The 27132-nt window shown below is 46.3% G+C and overlaps 3 protein-coding genes across 3 annotated transcripts in view; 1 reads left to right on the forward strand and 2 right to left on the reverse strand.

The window, feature by feature from the left end:
• LOC144480806 (uncharacterized) overlaps positions 1-27132 on the reverse strand; it is an 83047-nt gene that overhangs the window by 42357 nt on the left and 13558 nt on the right. The window lies entirely within an intron of this gene.
• LOC144480682 (uncharacterized) overlaps positions 4263-27132 on the reverse strand; it is a 121601-nt gene continuing 98731 nt past the window's right edge. Inside the window, 1 exon segment of the mRNA XM_078200277.1 lies at positions 4263-5649. Coding sequence (XP_078056403.1) covers positions 4804-5649 — 846 coding nt within the window. The 3' untranslated portion in view covers positions 4263-4803.
• LOC144480763 (uncharacterized) lies at positions 6982-11338 on the forward strand. The gene is made up of 2 exons (XM_078200340.1): positions 6982-7370; positions 8637-11338. The coding sequence occupies exon 2, from the start codon at positions 8944-8946 to the stop codon at positions 10375-10377; it is 1434 nt and encodes a 477-aa protein (XP_078056466.1). The 5' UTR covers positions 6982-7370; positions 8637-8943; the 3' UTR covers positions 10378-11338.

Below are 27132 nucleotides of genomic sequence, written 5' to 3' on the forward strand. Positions count from 1 at the left end.
AAGAATTGATGATATTCTGTGTTGGGTGGAGTTGCACATGGTCAGCCCCTGTGGCTTCTCCTCGCTGGCGTAACTCAATAAACTGTTTGTCAATTGAATCAGGCACAACACACTGGGTACATTCCCACTTCATCCTTGGGAGTGGCCTGATAGGCCGTGGTCCAGACTAAATGTGGCCTTTGGGGGACCTTTCATGAATCACATGTGTTTGGTCGTTGTAAATGTGCATTCAAAATGGTTGGAAGCACAGATCATGAGTAATATTCCAGCTCCTGTGACAATAGAGAAGCTCTGTCAAATTTTCACAAGCCCTGGGTTACCAGAGACTCCAGGTGGCTCCAGGAGACTTCTTACATTCTTGATACAAAGGCAAACATTAACTGTTGTCTGATTCAAAAGTACTTTATTCATCTTACATGCAAGCTGGCAAACCTTTGCTCCGTAACTTCCACTCAGTTTTGGGAGTCAGCTCACAAAAGGTGCCCTGACGCAGGGACAGTTCCCTTTTTTATACCATTCATGAGTTTACGACATTCTACATTAATGCATATTTTGGGGTGTGATTAGCACTGCCGACAAGTAGCCAATTAGGTCCCCCAGCAACATTCATCTACAATTAGCTTCCAATCACATTCCTTCCAAAACAACTGTTAACTAAGCCCATTATTCATTGTTTCAATTCCCCTTTTCTCAACCTACTCAAACCTCAAAGTCTTGTTTTTTTCCTGTCTTGGGGTTTTTTATATACACTGGTTAACCACAAGATGAGTGCTGGTCGCACTTGGTCCTGCAGTCCGTTACGTACGCATTAGTCTTGCAGTTAGTTTCTGCACATACTATTTCATATTCCAGTGATTATAGCACAAGTACCACTGAAGCTATGGAGAAGGAGGTAAGGGAGGCCTAAAGTGATGGAAGCTGAATGTCAACTTAGCTTATAGTGAAAGAAGGTAGCTCCTCCCTGTGAGCTCTAGTTGCATGAGATGCCTGAGATTCTAACCCCATAACATCTCAAGGGAACAAAATGTAATATTTCCAGGTTTGCTGATGACGTGAAACTTGGCACAAATGAGAGTGGTGAGGAGGATGCAAAAGACTTTAAGTGATTTCGACAAGTTGAGTGAATGGGTAAATATATGGCAGATGCAGTTTAACATGGATAAATGTGACGTTATCCATTTTGGATGGAGAAACAGAATAGCAGAGTATAATTTAAAAGGTGATAGATTGGGAAATGTTGATGGACAAAGGGATCTGGGTGCCACTGAAAGCAAGCATGCAAAAACAAGAAGCAGTTAGGAAGGGAAATGGTTTGTTGGCCTTCATTGCAAGAGGAAATGAGTACAGGAGCAAGGATGTCTCACTGTAGCTGTACAGGGCCTTGTTAAGACCACACCTGGAGGTTTGGTCTCCTTACCTAAGAAATTATATATTTGCCACAGACGAATGCAGCAAAGGTTCACCAGATATGATTCCTGTGCTGGCAGGATTGTCGTATGTGGAGAGATTGGGTTGACTGGGCCTGTATTCACTGGAATTTAGAAGAATGAGACAGGATTTCAGTGAAACGCATAAAATTCTGACAGGGCCGGACAGACTGGATGCAGGGATGTTGTTTCCTCTGGCTGGGGGTGCCTGGAACAAGGGATCACAGTCTCAGAATACAGGGTGGACCATTTAGGAATGAGACAAGAAGAAACCTCTTCACTCAGAGGGTGGTGAACCTGTGGAATTCTCTACCACAGAAAGCTGTGGAGGCCAAGTCACCGAATATATTAAAGAATGAAATAGATAGATTTCTGGACTCTAAAAGTGTCGAGGGGAATGGAGAGGGCACGGAGCATGGTGTTGAGATAGAGGATCAGCCATGATCACATGGAATGGTGGAGTAGGCTCAAAGGGCCAAATGGCCTATCCTGCTCCTAATTTCATGGAATCATAAAGTGCAGAAGAGGTCTTTCAGTCCATCGAGTCCACTCCGACACATTAGAAACACATGAACTCCCATCTAATCCCATCTGCCTGCACTTGGCCCATAGCCCTGAATGTTATAATGTGCCAAGTGCTCATCCAGATAAAGGATGTGAGGCAACCTGCCTCTACCTCCCTCCCAGGCACCGTATTCCAGACCATCACCACCCTCTGGGCAAAAATGTTTTTCCTCACATCCCCCCTAAACCTCCTGCGCCTCACCTTGAACCTGTGACCCTTTCTGACTGACCCTTGAACTAAGGGGAACAGCTGCTCCTCATCCACTCTGTCCATGTCCCTCATAATCTTGTCCACCTCGATCAGGTCACCCCTCAGTCTTCTCTGCTCTAACGGAAACAATCCAAGCCTATCCAACCTCTCTTCATAACTTAAATGTTCCACCCCAGGCAGCATCCTGGTGAATCTCCTCTGCACCCCGTCCAGTGCAATCACATCCTGCTGATAATGTGGTGTCCAGAACTGCACACAATACTCCAGCTGGGGCCTCATCAAAGTTCTGTACAACACCAACATGATTTTCCTGCTTTTGTAATCTATGCCTCGATTGATAAAGGTAAGTGTCCCATATGCCTTTTTCACCACCCTACTAACATGCCCTTCCACTTTCAGAGATCTGTGGACAAACACACCAAGGTCCCTTTGTTCCACAGAACTTCCTGGTGCCCTACCATTCATTGAATACTTCCTTGTCAAATTACTCCTTCAAAAGTGTATCACCTCACACTTGCCAGGGTTAAATTCCATCTGCCACTTATCTGCCCATTTGACCATCTCATCTATATCATCTTGTAGCCCAAGACACTCAACCTCACTGTTAACCACCTGGCCAATCTTTGTGTCATCCGCAAACTTACTAATCCTACTCCCTACATTCATAACTATATAATTTATATGAATGATGAATAATAGTGGACCCAACACAGATCCCTGTGGTATGCCAAAGGACACCTACTTCCAGTCACTAAAGCAGCCATCAGTCATCACCCTCTGTCTCCTACAACTGAGCCAATTTTGAATCCACTTTATCAAATTACCCTGTATCCCATGTGAATATACCTTCATTACAAGTCTCCCATGTGGAACCTTGTCAAAGGCTTTGCTGAAATCCATATCAACTACATCGACTGCACTACCCTCGTTTTGTGGGGAAATTTCAAGGCGGCCAATTGTGACTTAACTTAGACAATTCAAAACTCGCAAAGACGTAACAAAATTTATTCAACATAAAACAAATGTACAGCTGACCGGAGACTTCCAAAAGGTTTAAATAGCTCTGAGGAATAGAGCCATAGAACCACTCTGAAAGATCTGAAGTACAGAATCAAATAAAGATCAATTATACTTTGTCATAATCAATAATTCTGCCTTTCATGAGCTTAAAATCAATTTCATTTACCAGTTATACATCAATACAAATCTCTGTCAAGTACCTCAGCCAACCATATGATACTTAATATCATGGTGAGATTCTATTCATCCTTCAAATCCGGACGTCTTTCCCTTTTTGGCTCTAACTACATCTCTGTTGCCTGGTAACAACAGACGCTACCTCAAGGTCAAAATGGACGTTCCCTCCAGCTCACTGCCAAGTTGAATAGACATGTGATCCTGCATCCAGGGGCGTGTCTATCCTTGTGTCTGGGCAGTGAATACATCTATTCATAAATGTTGCAGAATACATACCCTCATCGGAATCCCACTGATAAGACAATTGCTGATTAACCAGTTCCCAGACCTTTGACATTAAATTAATGTCGTTTACCACCATGCCTTTCGGTACCTTTGCTTGACCAAAGTGTACAATACATTAAAATACATTTAAAATATCAGCGTATATGTTTTAAATAATAATTACTTGTTTTGATTCACTTTCTGCATTTACATATGTTGGTAAACTGTTTGTTTTAGCTTGCCCAATAATCATTTAACTCTTTACTGATTTCCTGTCCTCTTAAAGACTGCATTCTGCCTCTAAATCGTATGAGTTGATGAGGAATCCCCTTCCATACCACGTCGACACACCTGGACACCGCCTCAAAAAATTCAATCAAATTTGTTAGGCATGACCTCCCTCTAATAAAGCCATGCTGACTATTCCTAATCAAGCTTTCCCTCTCCAAGTGGAGATAGATACTTTCCTTCAGAGGTTTCTTCAATAGCTTCCCTATCACTGACGTGTGACTCACTGGTCTGTAGTTGCCTGGTTTGTTTCTACAATTCTCCTAAAATAGCGGAACCACATTAGCTGTTCTCCAGTCGTCTGGCACCTGTCCCGTCGCCAGAGAGGAATTGAAAATTTGGGTCAGACCCCCTGCAATCTCCTCCCTTGACTCCCACTGCAGCCTAGGGTACAATTCGTCTGAACCTGGAGATTTATCCATTTTAAAAGGCCTTGTCCTTCTCTATGTCAATTTGCTCAAGAACCTCAGTCTTGGTGGAGCAAGGTCAAGGGGCCAAGTGGCCTACCCCTGGTCTAAAATCGCTTCTGAGAGAAACACCTTGGGTAAATTCAACAAAAGAACCATGTAACAACCACAGCCCATCTCCATGGCAATGTGGCATGCTTTGGGGGTTCCAAACAGAAATAAGAACTAAATATCTCTTCACTTCCTAACACCCTTTCATTCTGTGATCCTTGTAAAATCTGAAAGCAGGTATTTGCAACAAGACTCAAAGAGCATCAGCCCACTGGAGGCAAAGTCGTGAGATCAGCCAGTCCAACATCAAATAATCCTCCCCATTGAGAATGAACAATAAGCAGTCCTGGAGATAATTGAGAGTAGAAACAATATCAGATTCCAGCACCTGTAATCACTTGTGAACTTGCTTGTGTCTCAACAGGATGGATAAAAGAGTGAATCCCTTCCCACACTGAGAGCAGGTGAATGGCCTCTCCCCAGTGTGAACTCGCTGGTGTCTCTCCAGGTTGGATGAATCATTAAATCCCTTCCCACACTGAGAGCAGGAGAAGGGCCACTCACTGGTGTGAACACGCTGGTGTCTCAACAGGTGGGATGACAGAGTGAATCCCTTCCCACAGTCAGAGCAGATGAATGGTCTCTCCCCAGTGTGAACTCGCTGGTGGGTCTGCATGCCGGAAGAATCACTGAATCCTTTCCCACAATGAGAGCAGGTGAATGGCTTCTCTCCGGTGTGAACTCGCTTGTGTCTTAACAGGTTGCACAAAAGAGTGAATCCCTTCCCACACTGAGAGCAGATGAACGGTCTTTCCCCAGTGTGAATTCGCTGGTGTGTCTGCAGGTTGGATGAATCACTGAATCGCTTCCCACATTGAGAACAGGTGAATGGTCTCTCCCCAGTGTGAACTCGCTGGTGTGTCTGCAGGTTGAATGAATTACTGAATCCTTTACCACACTGAGAGCAGGTGAATGGCCTCTCCCCTGTGTGAACTTGCTTGTGTCTCAACAGGTGGGATGACAGAGTGAATCCCTTCCCACACTGAGAGCAGGTGAATGGCCTCTCCCCAGTGTGAACTTGCTGGTGTCTCTGCAGGGTGGTTGACTGAGTGAATCCCTTCCCACACTGAGAGCAGATGAATGGCCTCTCTCCAGTGTGAATGCGCCAATGGTTTTCCAGCTCTGATGGAGCTTTGAATGTCTTCTCACAGTCCCCACATTTCCACGGTTTCTTCATGTTTTAGGTCCCGCTGTATCAATCCAGGTCAGTTTAACAGTTGAAGCCTCATCGACACAACAAACACATGTACAGTCTGTCCCCGCTATGAATGGTGTGATGGTTTTTCAGCCTCTGTAACTGGTTGATATTCTTTCCACAGTTAGTGCACTGGAACACTCTCACTTGGGTGAGACTGGGCAAACATTCCTCCTTCTAGATTCAAAGACCGATGATATTCAGGTCCCAAGGAATCGAGTGACTCTGTCAAATCTAGAACGTCACGTCTGAGATTTCTGTCTGTAAATGCTCCTGTCACAATATCCTGTAAATGTAGTTTACAAATGCCATTACGGTCAGTACAGGATAGAAATTCAGAACTAACAATCCTATTTTCCTCTCTCATTCCCCAAAAGCTGTAAATCTCCATCCCACACACACTCTCCCTCCATTCTCACTCTGCTGTATCTAATATTCACTCTCCCTCCACTCTCAGTCTGCTGTATCTAATATTCACCCTCCCAATTCTCCTGAAGGTGCTGATTGAGGCTGATCGACAGATCCATGTTCACTGCTTCCTGTCCTGGACACAGTTGAAAATCTCCATGCAGGCGGCCAGACAGATATACTCAAGATGGCACCGGAGCAAGGTGACTTCTTGCACACTGTGCCAAGGATACCTTCTAATTTTATCTTTTACACTTGTTCTATGCTTTGAAACCTCGATTCTCTCTGCACCCTATAGTTGTGACTGTAACACTACATTCTGCACTCTCTCCTTTCCTTCCCTCCGTACAGTATGCTTTGTCTGCATAGTGCACAAGAAACAATACTTTTCACTGTATGTTAATACACGTGACAATAATAAATCAAATCACTGGACTAAAAATGTGTGAAATGGAGAGACTGGATTCATTTCCTTTTCCTTCAGTTGCTGCAAGTCCCCAATTTTTCCCAGAATGCAAAAATAAAGTGTTTTACTCACAGATGTTGGCCACAGGAGGAAGTTTGAATCTATCTGAAGCTCAATCTTTGTTCAGAGAGAGGAGGAGGATGAGCAGCAGTTTGCTGGGCAAACAATGGAGGAACATTCGTGCAGCCATTGACACAAGGCCCGGACTCTGACTGGCTGGAGGACCAGGGCTGATCCGGTCCTCCACGCATTGCCATTGGTCAATCTGCCGCATGTAGACAATAAGGGGGCGGAAACGAGCCCACGTGGGGGTGGGCGGGGCTTTGACTGCCAGCCGCGCTGAGCTGGTGCCCAATCCGCAGTGTGCTGCTTCTGTAACCAGTGATATTGCTGCCAATGGGACACTGTGTGCTGGGAACGCCCCTCTGAGTCATTGTGACGGCACAATGGAGCCCTGCCTCAATCAGCCAACAGCAATCACTCTGCTCCGCGCCAACATCCTTGGATGGATCCCAGTGCGCAGGCCCGGACGCGCGGACATGGGAGCCCCGCCCCCACCCGTTGTGCCCCCTCCCCCGGCACCTCCACGAGCCAAGGTTTCCAGGCACCCGGCACTGAGGGAGAGGGGAAACTGCGCATGTGCAGGGGAGAGCCCGCCCCCTGACCTTCACGCTGAGGTGTTGACCAATGGGAAGAATTGGAGGACCGGAAGGACTCTGGTCCTCCAGCCAATCACAGGACGGGCTTTGTGTGAAAGAAGATTGCGCTTCAGACTGACTGAAACTTCCTCCTGTTTGTTTATTTGGTTTGACCTTAAAAGAGACCAACATCTGTGAGTAAAACACTTTCTTTTCTCCCCCTTTCCATTTCTTTTCTCATTCTGGGGGAAATTGGGGACTTGCAGCAACTGATCACAAGAAATAGAAGCAGGAGAGGCCACCAGGCCCTTCAAGCGACCCTGCCACTCAGTACAATCCTGGCTCATCAATGCCGGCCTCCTTTTGTGAGCCATTTCCCCATCGCCCTCTATTCCTCAATCTATCAAATATTTATCCACCTCCATTTTAAATATTTCTAATGATTCAGCCTCTACCATCCTTTGGAGCAGAGAATTCCAGAGATTCACCACCCTCTGCGAGAAGAAATTTCACCGCACCTCAGTTTTAAATGACTGGCCCTTTAACTTCATAGAAACATAGAAACCCTACAGTACAGAAAGAGGCCATTCGGCCCATCGAGTCTACACCGACCACAATCCCACCCAGGCCCTACCCCCATATCCCTACATATTTACCCACTAATCCCTCTAGCATACACATCTCAGGACTCTAAGGGGCAATTTTTATCATGGCCAATCAACCTAACCCGCACATCTTTGGACTGTGGGAGGAAACCGGAGCACCTGGAGGAAACCCACGCAGACACGAGGAGAATGTGCAAACTCCATACAGACAGTGACCCAAGCTAGGAATCGAACCCAGGTCCTTGGAGCCGTGAAGCAGCAGTGCTAAGCACTGTGCTATCGTGCCGCCCCTGTCAAACGACTCAAGAACAGCTTCTGTCCCTGCTGCTGTCAGACTTTTGAATGGACTTACCTTGCATTAGGTTGCTCTTTCTCTACACCTTTCTCTACAGACTGTAACACTACATTCTGCACTCTCTTGTTTCCTTCTCTATGAATGGTATGCTTTGTCTGTATAGTGCGCAAGAAACAATACTTTTCACTGTATGTTAATATGTGTGACAATAATGAATCAAATCAATCAAATTATATGTTTGAATAAAGTCATCCTCACTCCTCTAAACTCCAAGGAATACAGACCCAGACTATTTAGCCTCTCTGGATAGGACAACTCTATTTGTTCTGACCTCGGTGTCCAGGACAGGAAGCAGTGAGCATGGATCTGTCATTCATCCTGAATCAGCACCATCAGGAGTGTTGGGTGGCTGAATGTTAGATCCGGCAGCGTGAGAATGGAGGGACAATGTGTGGGATGGAGATTTACAGATTTTCATTAATGACAGAGGAAAGGATGTTCCCATAGAAGCGAGAATTGTCTGTTCTGACTGTGATGTTTTTTGTAAATTGTTTTTAAAGGATATCAGAAGAGGAGGAATCACAGACAGAAATCTCAAATGTCACATCTCGATCTGACAGAGTCACGGTCTGTCGGTTTCAAAAGATTTCAAACATCAGTGTGATTGGAAAAGCACCGAGACACACACACACACACACCTAAGTGAGAGTGTTCCAGTGAACTGACTGTGGAAAGAGCTTTAACCAGTGACACAGCCTGAAGAAATATCACACCATTCACAAAAACAAGCAACTGTACCTGCGTTCTGTGTGTGGATGAAGCTTCAACTGATCGTCCAACCTGGACAGACACAAGGACACCAGCACCATGGAGAAACCATGGAAATGTGGGGACTGTGGGAAGGAATTCAGGTTTTCGTCACAACTGGAAATCCATCAGCGCATTCACACTGGGGAGAAGCCATTTACCTGCCCTCAGTGTGGGAAGGGATTCACTCAGTCATCCCACCTGCTGACACACCAGCGAGTTCACACTGGGGAGAGGCCGTTCACCTGCTCTCAGTGTGGGAAGGGATTCACTCGGCTATCCTTCCTACAGTGCCACAAGAGAGTTCACACTGGAGAGAGACCATTCACCTGCTCTCAGTGTGGGAAGGGATTCACTCAGTCATCCCACCTGCAGACACACCAGCGAGTTCACACTGGGGAGAGGCCATTCACGTGCGCTGAGTGTGGGAAGGGATTCATTCGGCTATCCTTCCTACAGTCCCACAAGCGAGTTCACACCGGGGAGAAACCGTTCACCTGTTCTCAGTGTGGAAAGGGATTCAGTGATTCATCCTCCCTGCTGATACACCAGCAAGTTCACACCAGGGAAAAACCATTCACCTGCTCTCAGTGTGGGAAGGGATTCACTCAGTCATCTGACCTGCAGACTCACCGGCGAGTTCACACTGGGGAGAAACCATTCACCTGCTCTCAGTGTGGGGAGGGATTCACTCAGTCATCCTCCCTGCAGACTCACCGGCGAGTTCACACTGGGGAGAAACCGTTCACCTGCTCTCAGTGTGGGAAGGGATTCAGTTATTCATCCCACCTGCGGGTACACCAGCGAGTTCACACTGGGGAGAGGCCATTCACCTGCTCTCAGTGTGGGAAGCGGTTCAGTGATTCATCCCACCTGTGGAGACACCAGCGAGTTCACAGCGGGGAGAGGCCGTTCACCTGCTCTGTGTGCGGGAAGGCATTCACTGATCCATCAACCCTGCAGAGACACCAGCAAGTTCATACTGGGCAGAAGCCATTTATCTGCTCCCAGTGTGGGAAGAGATTCCCTCTCTCATCCCAGCTGCTGACACACCAGAGAGTTCACACTGGGGAGAGACCATTCACCTGCTCTGTGTGTGGGAAGGGATTCACCATGTCAGCCAATCTATTGAGACATCAGCGGGTTCACACTGGGGAGAGGCCATTCACCTGCTCTCAGTGTGGGAAGGGATTCAGTGATTCATCCGCTCTGCAAATACACCAGCGCATTCACACTGGGGAGAGACCATTCACCTGCTTTCAATGTGGGAAGGGATTCACTCAGTTATCCAACCTGCAGATACACCAGCGAATCCACACTGGGGAGAGACCATTCACCTGCTCTCACTGTGGGAAGGTCTTCTCTTGGCTTTTCAAACTGCAGGCACACCAGCAAATCCACACTGGAGAGAAACCGTTCACCTGCTCTCAATGTGGGAAGATATTCAGTGATTCATCCTCCCTGCGGAAACACTGGCGAGTTCACACAGAGTAGGGGTCGTTCACCTGCTCTCAACGTGGGAATGGAATTGCTTACTCATTCCATCTGCTGAGACACCAGCGAGTTCACAAGTGATTCCAGGGTTTGGATTCTGCTGTTATTGTTTCTGCTCTCACTTGTGTCCAGGACTGCATTTTGTTTATTCTCTCAGTTGGTCAACGGGGAGAGTCAGAGGGTTTCTTGATGCTGGACTGGCCGGTCTCAGCCTCCAGTGGGCTGATGCTCTTTGAGCCTGGAAGAGCACATTTCTTGTCTTCAAATTTCACAAGGATCACAAGAGTGAAGCACGTTTGTCAGTTCAAAGATATTTCATTCGTAATTCTGTTTGGAACCCCACTGAAGTATGTGACATTTCCATGGAGATGGGCTGTGGTACTTATATGGTTCTTTTGTTTAATTTATCTGGGTGTTTCTCACAGAAGAGAACTAAAATATGAGATCCTGTATCTGAGATGGATTGGGAAACTGCATCAAAAGGTATAATGGGAGATAGGCAATAGCTAATATTTCAGGGATTATTATATGTTGACAAGAGTTAGCTCAGTTGGCTGGATGGCTTGTTTGTGGAGTGGAGGTTCACGGCAGTGCAGAGTCGCTGAGCAGAGACTGATAGCCAGGTTCCACACACATGAGGACGGCCTCAACCAGGATATTGGGTTCATGTCACACTATCTGTAACCCCCACAACTTGCCTGGATGTGCAAAATCTCACTGGCTGTCCTGTCTGGAGACAATACACATCTCTTTAACCTGTGCTTAATGCTCCCTCCACTCACATTGTCTGTACCTTTCAGGCTTGATTAGTTGTAAAGACTCGCATTCCAATTATTATTCATGTAAATTGAGTTTGTGTCTTTGTGCCCTGTTTGTGATCAGAACTCCCACCCACCTGATGAAGGAACAGCCTGTTCCGAAAGCTTGTGGCTTTTGCTACCAAATAAACCTGTTGGACTTTAACCTGGTGTTGTGAGACTTCTTAACAATAATCAGCAAGTCAGCCTGAGTCTGTGGCCACTCTCACCATCTGAAATCGTCACAATGTCTGGCTGATTGACGGCAGCTTCGGACCAATAGAGAGAGAGGGGCGGGGCGGGGCTGGAAGACCGCGCGGGAGCGGCTGGTCCTCCAAGCAATGGGAGAGAATGAGGGGCGGGGCCGGGAGGGAATGAGGGGCGGGGCCGGGAGGGAATGAGGGGCGGGGCCGGACTGGGAGTGAAGCATGCGCAGTGTGGTTAATGGCGGTTGGCGAGGTGATTGTTATGATCCACAATATCTAGGACAAAATAGTGGATGGGAGGGAGCGATGGATCCAGCTACCGGGCGGAGATGTTTCCTAAACATGTTGTGTAACCGCAATCCTCGAAAAAGAGCTTCCAGGTTCCTCCAGCTGCACTGAGTGGGTCTCCAGCTCCGAGTGATCGGTCCGGGTTAACGGCCGCCATCTTTATTGGGGCCAATGTGCAACGGGGATAATGTGGAACAGGGCTGCAACGTGGCCGCCATCTTTGTAGGGGGCAAGTTGTCGAGTGGGAGGAGCTTGTTTCCCATTGTTCAGAATGGAGACAACTTGTCCATCAAATTGCATCAATCCTCTGAGTCCCAATGTCTTATTGATGAAGCAGAGCGGTGGCAGAGAAGGAAAGAAAAATAAATCCTGCTCTCCAGATCCCACTGTCTCATGGGATGTCCTTCCCCATGTGTCTAAAGATCTGCAAGTCTGCTACCAGTCACACCTTGGCAATGAACGAGGCATGAGCTGTGGGATGTGTCCTGATCACAGACCCTGGTTATTGACCACCAACTTTCACTGGGCAAAGTGCAGAAGGGCATGTGGGCAGTGCTCCCTGTCAGCAGAAGAGAATATGGTGAATTTCCATCCCGGACTGACGGTGATGGATTTTGGAAACTCCTTTTACAGGGAGTAAGATGGGGAGAATTTACACCCAGCAAAACTAATACCAAGAAAAATGTTTGTCTCTTCTGAATTGCATTTCTGAACTGACAGTGCTGGGATTTGTAAATTTCTTTTACAGGATATTGGAAGAGGATTTATGGAAAGGTCATCAATATCTGAGAGCGCCATTCGATTAACAGCACCTGGATGTTATCGGTCTTTGAGTGGAAGCATCGGGTTCCAGGTTATTACCACTCACTGCGTAAAATTTCTTCCTCATATCCCCTCGGTAGATCTTTTTCAAAATCTTCAATCTGTGTCATAGAAATCATAGAAACCCTGCAGTACAGAAAGAGGCCATTCGGCCCATCGAGTCTGCACCAACCACAATCCCACCCAGGCCCTACCCCCATATCCCTACATATTTTACCCACTAATCCCTCTAACCTACACATCTCAGGACACGAAGGGGCAATTTAAGCATGGCCAATCAACCTAACCCGCGCATCTTTGTCGTGTAATGGGAATAGTTAAACTTTATCTACCTTATCTAAACCTATCATAAATTTGTACACCTCTGCCAAATCTTGCCTCAATCTCCTTTGCTCCAAGGAGAATAACGCCAGTTTCTCCAGCCTAACATTGTAACTATAATCCCTGGAATCATTCAGGTCAATCTCCTCTGCACCCTCTTAAGGAGCCTCACATCCTCCATAATGTGTGGTGATCACTGGTTTGCACAGACCCAGATGTTCTGTGTACCTCCTTGTGATCTCATCACACACCCACAATTCCACAGTGACATCACCCCCACTCCCCAGGTATTTCCTCAACTGGGAGACTTTTCTCTGACTCCAGTGTTTCTGATATCTTTCCAGCTGCAGGCTCCAACACGAGAGTTTAAATTTATAACAGTGAAATTGTTTCACAGATGTATGTTTGTGACCATTGTTCTTCAATTGAGAGTTGTTAGTGCTGAGCTTTGTTATCTGTGAGAGGTTCCATGTCTTTAGGGCTGGTCTGACTCCTTTACTGTGGATCTGACTCCATGTGCATTCATTGCTCTGTTTCACCTCTGCTTTCCCTGATCATCTCTCGGCCAGTGTCTAACTCCTCTCTCTAATAATGGGTGTATTTCAGCTGTGTTCAGTATTTCACTGTCACTTCTGCCAGTTGTGTCAAAAGAAGGTTCCCATTTGTAATGAATGATGCGCTGCTGGCTTACCAGCTTCCCACAGTATCGTGAATAGTCAGGAATTGTTTTTCCTGTGTTCTCGTCCACTTCTCCTATTTCTGAGGTTACATTACATTTGGCACCATTTTTATTCCACATAGTTCATTCTGCACACCCTGGATCATTGATTCTGTCTTTCTCACCCCAGCTACTGCCTGACCTGCTGAATATTTCCAATATTAGCTCTTTTTAATTCAGATTTCCAGCAGCATCAGTATTGGGCTTTTATTTTATTGCAGACATTTCTGAGTCTAGAAATAGAGAGGAACTACTTAAGAAGTAATCTATATCAGGGTGGACCCTTGCCTCCAGTGCAGGTCCTTTTTCATTGATTCATAGCATCACAGAATGATTGCAATACAAGTGGTGTCCTTTAGCATAGAACCATAGAAAATTACAGCTCAGAAACAGGCCTTTTGGCCCTTCTTGTCTGTGCCGAACCATTTTATGCCGAGTCCCACTGACCTGCACTTGGACCATATCCCTCCACACCCCTCTCATCCATGAACCCGTCCAAGTTTTTGTTAAATGTTAAAAGTGACCCCGCATTTACCACTTTATCCGGCAGCTCATTCCACACTCCCACCACTCTCTGCGTGAAGAAGCCCCCCCTAATATTCCCTTTAAACTTTTCTCCTTTCACCCTTAACCCATGCCCTCTGGTTTTTTTCTCCCCTAGCCTCAGCGGAAAAAGCCTGCTTGCATTCACTCTATCTATACCCATCAAAATCTTATACACCTCTATCAAATCTCCCCTCAATCTTCTACGCTCCAGGGAATAAAGTCCCAACCTATTCAATCTCTCTCTGTAACTCAGCTTCTCAAGTCCCGGCAACATCCTTGTGAACCTTCTCTGCACTCTTTCAATCTTATTTACATCCTTCCTGTAACTAGGTGACCAAAACTGTACACAATACTCCAAATTCGGCCTCACCAATGCCTTATATAACCTTACCATAACACTCCAACTTTTATACTCGATACTCCGATTTATAAAGGCCAATGTACCAAAGGCACTCTTTACGACCCTATCCACCTGTGACGTCACTTTTAGGGAACTCTGTACCTGTATTCCCAGATCCCTCTGTTCAACTGCACTCTTCAGAGTCCTACCATTTACCCTGTACGTTCTTCTTTGGTTTGTCCTTCCAAAGTGCAATATCTCACACTTGTCTGCGTTAAATTCCATTTGCCATTTTTCAGCCCATTTTTCTAGTTGGTCCAAATCCCTCTGCAAGCTTTGAAAACGTTCCTCACTGTCCACTACACCTCCAATCTTTGTATCATCAGCAAACTTGCTGATCCAATTTACCACATTATCATCCAGATCATTGATATAGATGACAAACAACAATGGACCCAACACCGATCCCTGCGGCACACCACTAGTCACAGGCCTCCACTCAGAGAAGCAATCCTCCACAACCACTCTCTGGCTTCTTCCATTGAGCCAGTGTCTTATCCAATTTACTACCTCCCCATGTATACCCAGCGACTGAACCTTCCTAACTAACCTCCCATGAGGGACCTTGTCAAAGGCCTTGCTGAAATCCAGGTAGGCAACATCCACCGCCTTCCCTTCATCCACTTTCCTGGTAACCTCCTCGAAAAACTCTAATAGATTGGTCAAACATGACCTACCACGCACAAAGCCATGTTGACTCTCCCTAATAAGTCCCTGTCTATCCAAATATTTGTAGATCCTATCCCTTATCACACCTTCCAATAACTTGCCCACCACTGACGTCAAACTTACTGGCCGATAATTTCCCGGATTTCTTTTGGAACCTTTTTTAAACAACGGAACAACATGAGCCACCCTCCAATCATCCGGCACCTCCCCCGTGAATACTGACATTTTAAATATGTCTGCCAGGGCCCCTGCAAGTTCAACACTAGCTTCCCTCAAGGTCCGTGGGAATACCCTGTCCGGTCCTGGGGATTTATCCACTCTGATTTGCCTCAAGACAGCGAGCACCTCCTCCCCTTTAATCTGTAAACGTTCCATGGCCTCCCTACCAGTTTGCCCTATTTCCGTAGACTCCATGCCCGTTTCCTCAGTAAATACGGATGCAAAAAAACCATTTAGTATCTCCCTCATCTCTTTTGGTTCCATACACAGTCTACCACTCTGGTCTTCAAGAGGACCAATTTTATCCCTCACTATCCTTTTGCTCCTAACATACCTATAGAAGCTCTTTGGATTTTCCTTCACTCTGTCTGCCAAAGCAACCTCATGTCTTCTTTTAGCCCTCCTGATTTCCCTCTTAAGTAGCTTCTTGCACTGTTTATACTCCTCGAGCATCTGATGTGTTCCTTGCTGCCTGTACATTTCGTACAACTCTCTCTTCCTCTTAATCAGTGTTACAATCTCCCTCGAGACCCAAGGTTCCTTATTCCTATTTACTTTGCCTTTAATCCTGACAGGAACATACAAACTCTGCACTCTCAAAATTTCTCCTTTGAAGGCCTCCCACTTTCCATTTACATCCTTACCAGAGAACAGCCTGTGCCAATCCACACTTCCCAGATCCCTTCTCATTTCATCAAATTTGGCCTTTTTCCAGTTCAGAACTTCAACCCGAGGACCAGATCTATCCTGATCCACGATCAGGTTGAAACTAATGGCATTATGATCACTGGATCCAAAGTGTTCCCTCACACTCACATCCATCACCTGCCCTAACTCATTTCCCAATAGGAGATCCAATATCGCATCCTCTCCAGTTGGCACCTCTATATACTGATGTAGAAAATTCTCCTGAACACATTTTACAAACTCTACCCCGTCTAAACCTTTAACAGTATGCGAGTCCCAATCTATATGTGGAAGTTTGAGTCTGTCTGAAGATCAATCTTCATTCACACAAAGCCCACGCTCTGATTAGCTCGAAGACCAGAGTCCTTCCGGTCCTCCAACTTTTCCCATTGGTCATCACCTCAGCATGAAGATCAGAGGGTGGGTTCTCCCCAGCACCTGCGCAGTTCCGGGCTGGGGGAGGTCACCGAGTGGCTTCTCGCTCCAGCCGGAGCCGTCAGCCGGTTGCCTGGAAACCTTGGCTCAAGGAGGTGTAGGGGGAGGGCCTGCGCACTGGAACCCGGAGACGTCACCGCGGAGCGGAGTGATTCCTATTGGCTGATTCAGGCAGGGCTCCATTGTGACGTCACAATGCAGAAGTTGGCCAATGAGCTTCAGAGTGAAACTCCCTCCTCTGGGCAACATCTGGGAGGAAATCAATGTTTCCCCCTTTCCATTTCTTTTCTCATTCTGGGGGAAATTGGGGACTTGCAGCAACTGAAGGGAATGAAGTGAATTCGGTCTGTATATTCCACACATTTTTACTCCAGTTATATGGGCATATATCTGTCTGGCAGCCTGCATGGAAATTTTCAGCTCTCTGCGTCCAGGGCAGGAAGCAGTGAGCATGGATCTGTCAATCACACATGAGGACAGCCTCAACCGGGATCTTGGGTTCATGTCACACTATCTGTAACCCCCACGACTTGCCTGGGCTTGCAAAATCTCACTAACTGTCCTGGCTGGAGACAATACACATCTCTTTAACCTGCGCTTAACCCTCTCTCCACTCACATTGTCTGTACCTTTAAGATTTGATTACCTGTAAGGACTCGCATTCCAACCATTTTCTTGTAAATTGAGTTTGTGTCTTTATATGCCCTGTTTGTGAACAGAACTCCCACTCACCTGATGAAGGAGCAGCGCTCCGAAAGCCTGTGGCTTATGCTACCAAATTAACCTGTTGGATTTTAACCTGGTGTTGTGAGATTACTTACTGTGCTTACCCCAGTCCAATGCCAGCATTTCCACACTCTGAATGGAAACAGAGACAAGAGGCCGGAGGTGAAGGGAGAGATTGTATACATCTACAACTCAACAGGAACTTTGACAGAATTTCCAAACCCTGTGAACACCATCAGCTCCAAGTTCCTCTCCAACTCACACACCATCCTGACTTGTCTGACATCCAGTACTGAAAGAACAGAAATTTATTTCATATAAATACTGGGAAGACTGAACCCATTGTGTTCAGTCCCCACTACAAACTCCACTCCCTCGCCAACAACTTTATCCCTCCTCCTGGCAACTGTCTGAGGCTGAACCCGGCTGTTCACAACCAGGGTGAAATAGTTCATCCCAAGATGAGCTTCCAGCCACATGTCCACATCACCATCAAGACCACCTTCATTCATAGAAGCATTAATAGTAATTTATTAATAATAATGAATAATAAAATACAGTGTAGAAGGAGGCCATTCAGCCGATCGAGCCTGCACCGACAACAATCCCATCCAGGCCCTATCCACATATTTACCTGTTAATCCCCCTGATACCAAGTGGCAATTTATCGTGGCCAATCCGTCGAACCGGCACATCTTTGGACTGTGGAAGGAAACCGGAACACCCAGAGGAAACCCACACAGACACGGGGAGAATGTAGAAACTCTGCACAGACAGTGACCCGAGGCTGGAATTGAACCCGGGTCCCTGGCGCTGTTAGGCAGCTGCACTAACCACTGTGCCACCGGGCCACATGTCAGTGCCATCGCCCGACTCCAGCCCAGTCTCAGCTCATCTGGAACCCTCACCCATTCCATTGTGACCTCACACTCTCACCCATTCCATTGTGACGTCACACTCTCACCCATTCCATTGTGATGTCACACTCTCACCCATTCCATTGTGACGTCACACTATCACCCATTCCATTGTGACGTCACACCCTCACCCATTCCATTGTGACGTCAGGGCTTCACTCTCCGATCACAATCCCTGCCGGCCTCCCACATGCAGCCTCAATGGCGGCAGTCAGCCCGGGTCTAACACTACAAGCTGCCGCTCCATTTGGTACAAAGGGGGGGGACCAGGAAGTTCATTTCCGGGATTTGGGTTTGAACAACATGTTTACAAAGCCTCTCCACCCACCCGCCACATTTATTATTCCCCGCACGCCGCCCTCTACCTCGTATTGATCTCGCTTCCAAATTACAACCATCCGTCCGTCGTCATTACCCGCACTGCGCATGCTTCAGGTTCCGCCCCTCATTCACTCCGATTGGTTGGAGGACCAGCCACCCGCTCGGTCCTCCGGACCCGCCGCTCATTCACTCCGATTGGTTGGAGGACCAGCCACTTCCACTCGGTCCTCCAGCCCCGCCCCCTCTTCCTATTGGTCCGGAGCTGCCGTCAATCAGTGCCCGGGCTTTGTGATGTGGAGCATGCGCAGTGTCATTGCTGGCCTTGGCGCTTGTTTGTCCCGGAGAAGCGGAGTCAGCGTTAGGCGGTGGCTGGGAGGATTTGGAAACACTTTGTGGATCCGCAAACCCTTCAGAATCATTGTCAGCTCCCTGGTTTGCAGCTGCGGGGCTTCTCCCTCCCTCCCTCCCGGGAACAGGCCCAGGTTAACGGCCCCATCCTGGCTCAGCCACTGGAGGATGGTTCACATCAGAGGATGGGGGAGGGGGACAATAAATAAGAGGTTACACTTTGGCCTCAAATCAATGAGGACTCTGATCTCTGAGAAGGAAGGAAACCCTGGGAGGTGGGCGGGGAGGATTCACAAACCCCGCTGGAGGCCCCAACACCCCCAGTAAAAAGCTGCAGCTGTTGAAGAAAATATTAATTTGTTTTGAAAAATCATTTTATATCATTTGTGAAAATACCCATTAAAATAGCAATTCTCCCAATGTATTTCATAGAATCCCTACAGTGCTGAAGGAGGTTATTCGGCCCATCGAGTCTACACAGACAACAATCCCACCTCGGCCCTATTCCCATCACCCCACATATGTAACCTGCTAATCCCTCTAACCTACTCATCCCAGGACACTGAGGGGCAATTTCGCATAGCCAATGCACCTAACTGGCATATCTTTGGACGATGGGACGAAACCGGAGCATCTGGAGAAAACCCACGCCGACATGGGGAGAACGGGCAGACTCCACACGGACAGTGAACCAAGTTGGGAATCGAACCCAGGTCCCGGGAGCTGTGAGGCAGCAGTGCTAACCACTGTGCCGCCTACATTGCTGATGAGAATTTTAGTTTCCTGACTTGGGAATTAAATCTCGGGAATAGTCAATCTGAAAATGACCATTAAAATGTGTTTTAATTTACCCCATAATGCCAGATTTCAGTTTGCATTTCAAAATTGAATTGAGAATGTCTGGGAGCAAATGGTAAAATGAGGTTTGAAACACCAGCTGCAATTATTTTCTGTGACTGATGATACCTTTGTGCCTGTGCAGGAGGTAATTCCCCTGCTGTTGTGGCACAAATAAAATGGAGCCTTTCCTCGGAACAGGCACATGTTAATGGTCACCGTGGTATTTCATTGGTGAGCAGACCACATGTGACTATTGTGGTAACAACAGAGTCAGTGGGGCTGCACGTCCCCTGACTTGGAAGGAAAATAATTGACTCCTTGATTGTACTCTCAATCTGTACATGGTCTGGAGCACTGAATCCAGCTGGAGGGAGAGGGAGCTGAGCTCAGAGTGGAGATGGGGAATGAGTTTGATTTCAGCTCAGGGACAAGAGAGAGTGTGTGGGATGGGGATTACAGCTCAAGATAAATGAGATGGAGAAATGTTTCGTGGAAACTGAAATTGTCAGTTCTGAATTAGTTTTTTAAAACTCTTTTTGCAGGGAACTAGAAGAGGAGGATTCACAGACAGGAAACTCAAACTAAACTTCACATCAAAGTCTGACAGAGCCATTCGATTCTTCCTGACCTAAATATGATTGCTTTTGACAGTGGAGACATGAATCATTCCCTGTTTTGTCAGTGGAAGAAAATTTCAAAATTCAATGTGACAGAAAAAGAACTGAGACACACCCACACACCCAAGTGAGAGTGCTCCAGTGACCTGACAGTGGATAGAGCTTTAACCAGTTACATAGCCAGAAAAACATCACACCATGGTCTGTATGTGGATGAGGCTTCAACTAATCATCCAACCTGGCGAAACAGAAGGACACCAGCACCATGGACAAACCGTGGAAATGTGAGGATTGTGGTAAAGGATTCAATTATCCATCCTGGTTGGAAACCCATCGACACGGTCACATTGGGGCTGGGAAAATGTAGAAACCATGGAAATTTGATGATTGTGATAAAGGATGCAATTATCCGTACTTGCTGGAAAGCCATAGACACAGTCACATTGGAGAGAGGCCATTCATCTGTTCTGTGTGTGGGAAAGGATTCACTATCTCATCCCACCTGCTGTTACACCAGCAAATTCACAGAGGAGAGGCCGTTCAGCTGCTCCATCTGTGGAAAGGGGTTCTCATGTTCATCCAACCTCAGTGCACATCAGCGAGTTCACACTGGGGAGTGATTGTTCACCCGCTCCTTGTGTGGGAAGGATTTTGCTGGGCCATCCAGTCTTTGGTCACACCAGTGAATTCACACAGGATATATATAATATATATAAATGATTTGGAGGAAAATGTAACTGGATTGATTAGTAAATTTGCGGACGACACAGAGGTTGGTGGATTTGCGGAAAGCGATGAGGACCATCAGAGGATACAGCAGGATATAGATCGGTTGGAGACTTGGGTGGAGAGATGGCAGATGGAGTTTAATCCGGACACATGTGAGGTAATGCATTTTGGAAGGTCTAATACAGATAGGAAATATACAGTAAATGGCAGAACCCTTAACAATATTGATAGGCAAAGGGATCTGGGTGTACAGGTGCACAGATCACTGAAAGTGGCAATGCAGGTGGAGAAGGTCATCAAGAAGACATACGGCATGCTTGCCTTCATCGGCTGGGGCATTGAGTTTAAAAATTGGCAAGACATGTTGCAGCTTTATAGAACCTTTAGTTAGGCCGCACTTGGAATATTGTGTTCAATTCTGGTCGCCACACTACCAGAAGGATGTGGAGGCTTTCGAGAGGGTCCAGAAAAGATTTACCATGATGTTGCCTGGTATGGAGGGCATTAGCTATGAGGAGAGGTTGGAGAAACTTGGTTTGTTCTCACTTGAGCGACGGAGGTTGAGGGGAGACCTGATAGAAGTCTACAAGATTATGAGAGGCATGGACAGAGTGGATAGTCAGAAGCTTTTTCCCTGGGTGGAAGAGTCAATTACTCAGGGGAATAGGTTTAAGGTGCGAGGGGTAAAGTTTAAAAGAGATGTACGAGGCAGATGTTTTACACAGAGAGTGGTGGGTGCCTGGAATTCATTGCCGGGGGAGGTAGTGGAAGCAGATACGGTATTGACTTTTAAGGGGCGTCTTGACAAGTACATGAATCAGATGGGAATAGAGGGATATGGTCCCTGGAAGGGTCGTGGGTTTTAGTTAAGTCAGGCAGTATGGTCGGTGCAAGCTTGGAGGGCCGAAGGGCCTGTTCCTGTGCTGTAATTTTCTTTGTTCTTAGTACACAGGCCAGTTTATCTTTCGAGGGATGAGTGTGTCTGAGAGGAATGCAACTGGAAAACATTTTCCATTCACCTCCTGCATTGCTGCAGTACATATAGATATCGTTCTCACTCTGCCAGCAGGGCTGTGGGATTAATTGGACAGATCTTAAAGACTGCCCGACTGGGCAGGATGTGCCAAATGGATTCCATCTGTGATGTATCGTTCCATAAAACAGAATATTCAGCATCAGGAGAAAGAAAGTGAAAGAAACCTGTCTCTGTGGGATTTACCCAACCAGTGTGAGCACCTTCAGGAGAGCAGAGAGAGGAGAGGAAACCAGTGGGAAAAGTTTTAAAAACTCGAGGTATTCCCACAGGAGAGCACTGGTTTAATTCAATTTTAGAAATGGAGAATGGCAGCGCACAAATTCCGATGAATGCATTTTAAAAAATTATTTGATCTTAATTGCACAAGATAATTTTCTATTCTCGTCTTTGACAATGACGCCGTTAATTCCCAGGTGCCCCTGCGGGTGTGAAAGTGTCCTATTCATTCCACAGGAGCCTATTGCGCAGGCGCAGTGCTATATCTGGAGCGTGCGCAGTGTCACTGCTCGGAGTCTTGCGAGTGCGGGAGTTGGCACATTTTTCAGCGGGTGAGTCGGTTGGGCTGTGGGAGAAATGGAGCCGGGAGTCGGGGTAGGGAGGTAGCTATGGCTTCCAAACACCCGCTGTAGGCTGCAAGGCCCGAATAAGACCCTGCAGGTCCCGGGTTTGCAGCTCCGAGGCTTTTATCCCGGCAACAGGCCCCAGTTATCGGCCGCCACCTTGTTTCAGCGGAGACGGAGGGCGCATGCGCTGCTGTCTGACGGGTCATAATGGGCGTGGTTTCAGGGGCTGGTTCAGAACCTCTACAGAGGGACAATAGAATCGTCGAAACCCGACAGTACAGAAAGAGGCCATTCGGCCCAGCGAGTCTGTACCGATCACAATCCCACCCAGGCCTCATCCCCACAACCCCATGCATTTACCCTGCTAATCCCCCTGACATTAGGGTCAATTTAGCATGGCCAATCAACCTAACCCACACATCTTTGGACTGTGGGAGGAAACCAGAGCACCCGGAGGAAACCCACGCAGACATGGGGAGAATGTGCAAACTCCATACAGACAGTGACCCAAGGCCGGAATTGAACCTGGGACCCTGGCGCTGTGAGGCAGCAGTGCAAGCCACCGTGCCGCCCTTAAATTCCCAGATGTTTCATTAAGATTACTTCTCAGTCTTCTAAACTCCAAAGAGTACAGGCCCCAGCTGCTCAACCTGAAAGATAAAACTCCTCATTTCAGGAATCAACCAACTGAATCTTCTCTGAACTGCCTCCACTGCAATTTTGTCCCAGCTAAAGTAATTCTGTGCCAGGTAGGAGGAGAGAATGTTTTGAATTTCTGTTCTGGACAGATGCTGATGGATTTTGGAAACTCCTTTTACAGGGGGTGAGAAGGGAAAGATTTACACACAGCAAACTCAGACCAAAAGAAATGTTTGTCTCTCTTGAATTTCTAACCTTGAATTACACCTATAACTTTCCTCATTTACAGGGAGAAGATTTGAAGATTGCAACATTTTTCCCGGACACCAATCTCTCCGAGATCTTTTCAGCTGCAGCAGATTTTAAAATGTGAAAACAGTGAAATGGTTTTGGGGTGAGTGTTAGTGAGCATTAATTTAAATTTAGAGCATGCTCTGATTCCATGGATCTCGGGCTATTATGACTCTTTTACCATGGATGGGGAGGCAATGGTGCAGTGATAGTTATTGGATTAGTAATACAGGGATCCAGGGCGATGCACTGCGAACCCTGGGTTTGAATCTCACAATGGCAAATGTTGAAATTTGAATTTGGTAAAAATCTAGAATTAGAAGTCCATTGATGACAATTGTCGTAAAAATCCATCCGATTTAATAATGTCCTTTAAAGAAGGAAATGACCACATCCCCCAGCAATGCAAACCACTCAGTTCAAGGGCAATGAGTTATGGGCAGTAGATGCTGACGCAGCCAGCACATAGAGTCATAGAGCAATACAGCACGGGAACAGGCCCTTGGGCCCAACTGATCCATGCCAACCATGGTGCCCTCCCAGCTTGTCCCAATTGCCCATGTTTGGCTCATATCCCTCTAATCCTTTCCAATTCATGTACTTATCCAAATGCTTTTTAAATGTTTAAACCTCCTGTTTGAACCTGCCTCAACCACTTTCTCTGGCAGCTCATTCCATGTACACACCACCCTCTGCATGAAGAAGTTGCCCCTCGGGTCCCTTTTAATCTTTCCCCTCTCACCTTAAACCTGGGCCCTCAAGTTTTCAATTCCCTTACCCTGGCAAAAATACAATGTGGGTTCATCCTATCTATGCCCCCCATGATTTAATACACCTCAATATGGTCACCCCACATTCTCCTACGTTCGAAGGAATAAAGCCCTCGCCTGTCCAACCTCTCGCGATCACTCAGGCCCATTAGTCCCGGCAACATCCTCATAAATCTTCTTTGCACTCTTTCCAGTTTATCAATGTCTTTCCTAAAACAGGGTGACAAAAACTGTTCACAGTACTCCAAGTGCAGCCTCACCAATGACTTATACAACTGTAACATAATGTCCCAACTCCTATACTCAGTGCCATGACTGATGAAGGCCAGTGTGCTAAATGCCTTCTTCACCATTCTGTCTACCTGTGCTGCCACTTTCAACAAACTATGTACTTCTCCGAGGTTCCTCTGTTCCTCAACACTCCCCAGTGCCTTACCATTCACTGTACAAGTCCTACCCTGGTTTGACTTTCCAAAATGCAACACTCACACTTAAGACCATAAGACATAGGAGCAGAACTAGGCCACTCGGCCCATCGAGTCTGCTCCGCCATTCAATCATGGCTGATATTTTTCTCACCCCTGTTCTCCTGCCTTTTTCCCATAACCCCTGATCCCCTTATTAATCAAGAAAATTATATCTCTGTCTTACAGACAGTCAATGACCTGGTCTCCACAGCCTTCTGCGGCAGAGTTCCACAAACTCACCACTCTCTGGCTGAAGAAATTCCTCCTTATCTCTGTTTTAAAGGATTGTCCCTTTAGCCTGAGGTTGTGCCTCTGTACTCTGTATTATCTGTACTGAAACCCATTTGCCAATCAGCGGCCCACTTCCCTAACCGATCAACTGATCAAGATCCCCCTGTAATTTTTGATAACCTTCTTCACTATCAGCGATACCTCCTAATTTAGTATCGTCTGCAAACTTGCTAACCATGCTTTTTATGAATTTTTAAACGGCCATCCATTTCTCTGTTTCACCTCTGCCCTCCCTGATCAGCTCTCTGCCATTGTCTACCTTCCTCTGCCTCTAATAATGGGTGTATTTTAACTATTATTTCCACAAGCTATGTCTTGATGAGGTTTTTCCCACTTCACAACTCTGTTCACTGCTGATTTACCAGCTTAGTCTTACAATGTTCAGGAATTGTTTCTCTTCCACTGGAGATCATTTCCCTTCCACTTCTGAGCTTATATTGACCAACAAAATCTGATACATTTTTATTCCCTGTAATTCATTCTGCCCACCCTGAAACGTTAATCTTCTTTCTGTCTAAAAGGATGGTCTCTTTCCTCATGTTCACAATTAAAGGGCAGGCGATGGCTGACATTTAAGGGGACAGTAAATTAATATAGGACAGAGATATGTCTAGTGTTATTATATGGTACCCAGATTAGATATATTATTTATGTTTCTGTAATAAAATATATTAATTATTATTTCTTGCATTGTAATACAATACTGTAGCGATGTTATACATTTCCAGTCATAAAGTCATTACAGCACAGAAGGAATCCATTTGGTAACTCGATTCCATGCTGACTCTCTGTATAACATTCCAGTCCCATTCCCACTCTATATCCCCATTCTCCTGAAAGTTTATTTCCTTCAAGTGCCCATCCACTTTCATTTTTAAATAGAATCCATAGATATGGATGGAGATTTACAACTTTTTGGGAATGAAATAGGAAAGAATGTTCCACAGAAACTAGAATTGTCTGCTCTGAATTTCTATCCGATACTGACTGTGATGACTTTTGCAAACTCATTTCACAGGATTTTGAACGAGGAATCACAGGCAAAAATTTCAACTGTCATGTCTAGACAGAGTCATATTCCTTGGGATCTGAATATCTTGTAATATGGAACTGTAGCTCTGTTATATATTTCAAGACATCTCTTCCCTCAGAGGGTTGTTAGTCTTTTGGATTTCTCTTCCCCACGGACCAGTGGAGGCTGAGGATCATTGAATATATTCCAGTTAGACAGATCTTTGACTGACAATGGTGTCAAGGGTTATGGGGAACAGACAAGAAGATGGAGCAAAAGCTAATACGTGGGGAGATTTCTTCACTCAAGGATGTGGTAAAGCTTTGGAATTCTCAACCCCTGAGGACAGTGAAGCCTCAGTCATCAACTATTTTCAAGAGTTTGATTGATTGGTTTCTGGATATTGAAGATATCAAGGGATATGGGTTTAGTGTGGGGAGAATGATGCTGAGGTAGATGAACGAATTATCTCATTGAATTGTTTAAAAGGCTCGATGGGCCAAATGGCCGACTGCAGCTCCTATTTGTTATGGTCTCTGTGTCCAGGACAGGAAGCAGTGAGCATGGATCTGTCAATCAGCCTCAATCAGCACCTTCAGGAGAATTGGGAGGGTGAATATTAGATACAGCAGAGTGAGAATGGAGGGAGAGTGTGTGGGATGGAGATTTACAGCTTTTTGGGACTGAAATAGGAAAGAATGTTCCATAGAAACTAGAATTGTTTGTTCTGAATTTCTGTCCTGTACTGACACTGATGACTTATGTAAACTCGTTTTACAGGATATTGAAAGAGGAATCACAGACTGAAATCTCAAACGTCACGTCTAGATCTGACAGAGTCATATTCCTTGGGACCTCAATATCATCGGACTTTGAATCCAGAAGGAGAAATTGTTGTCCAGTTTGTCGATTTGAAAAGATTTCAAGTGTCAGTGTGACTGGAAAAGCAGCAACACACTGCCACACTCGAGTGAGGGTGTTCCAGTGCACTGACTGAAGAGCTTTAACCAGTTACACAGCCTGAATAAATATCACATCATTCACAGTGGGGAGAGACTGTACCCGTGCTGTGAGTGTGGA

This window comes from Mustelus asterias, chromosome 30 (genome assembly GCF_964213995.1).
Source record: "Mustelus asterias chromosome 30, sMusAst1.hap1.1, whole genome shotgun sequence".
Classification (NCBI taxonomy): domain Eukaryota; kingdom Metazoa; phylum Chordata; class Chondrichthyes; order Carcharhiniformes; family Triakidae; genus Mustelus; species Mustelus asterias.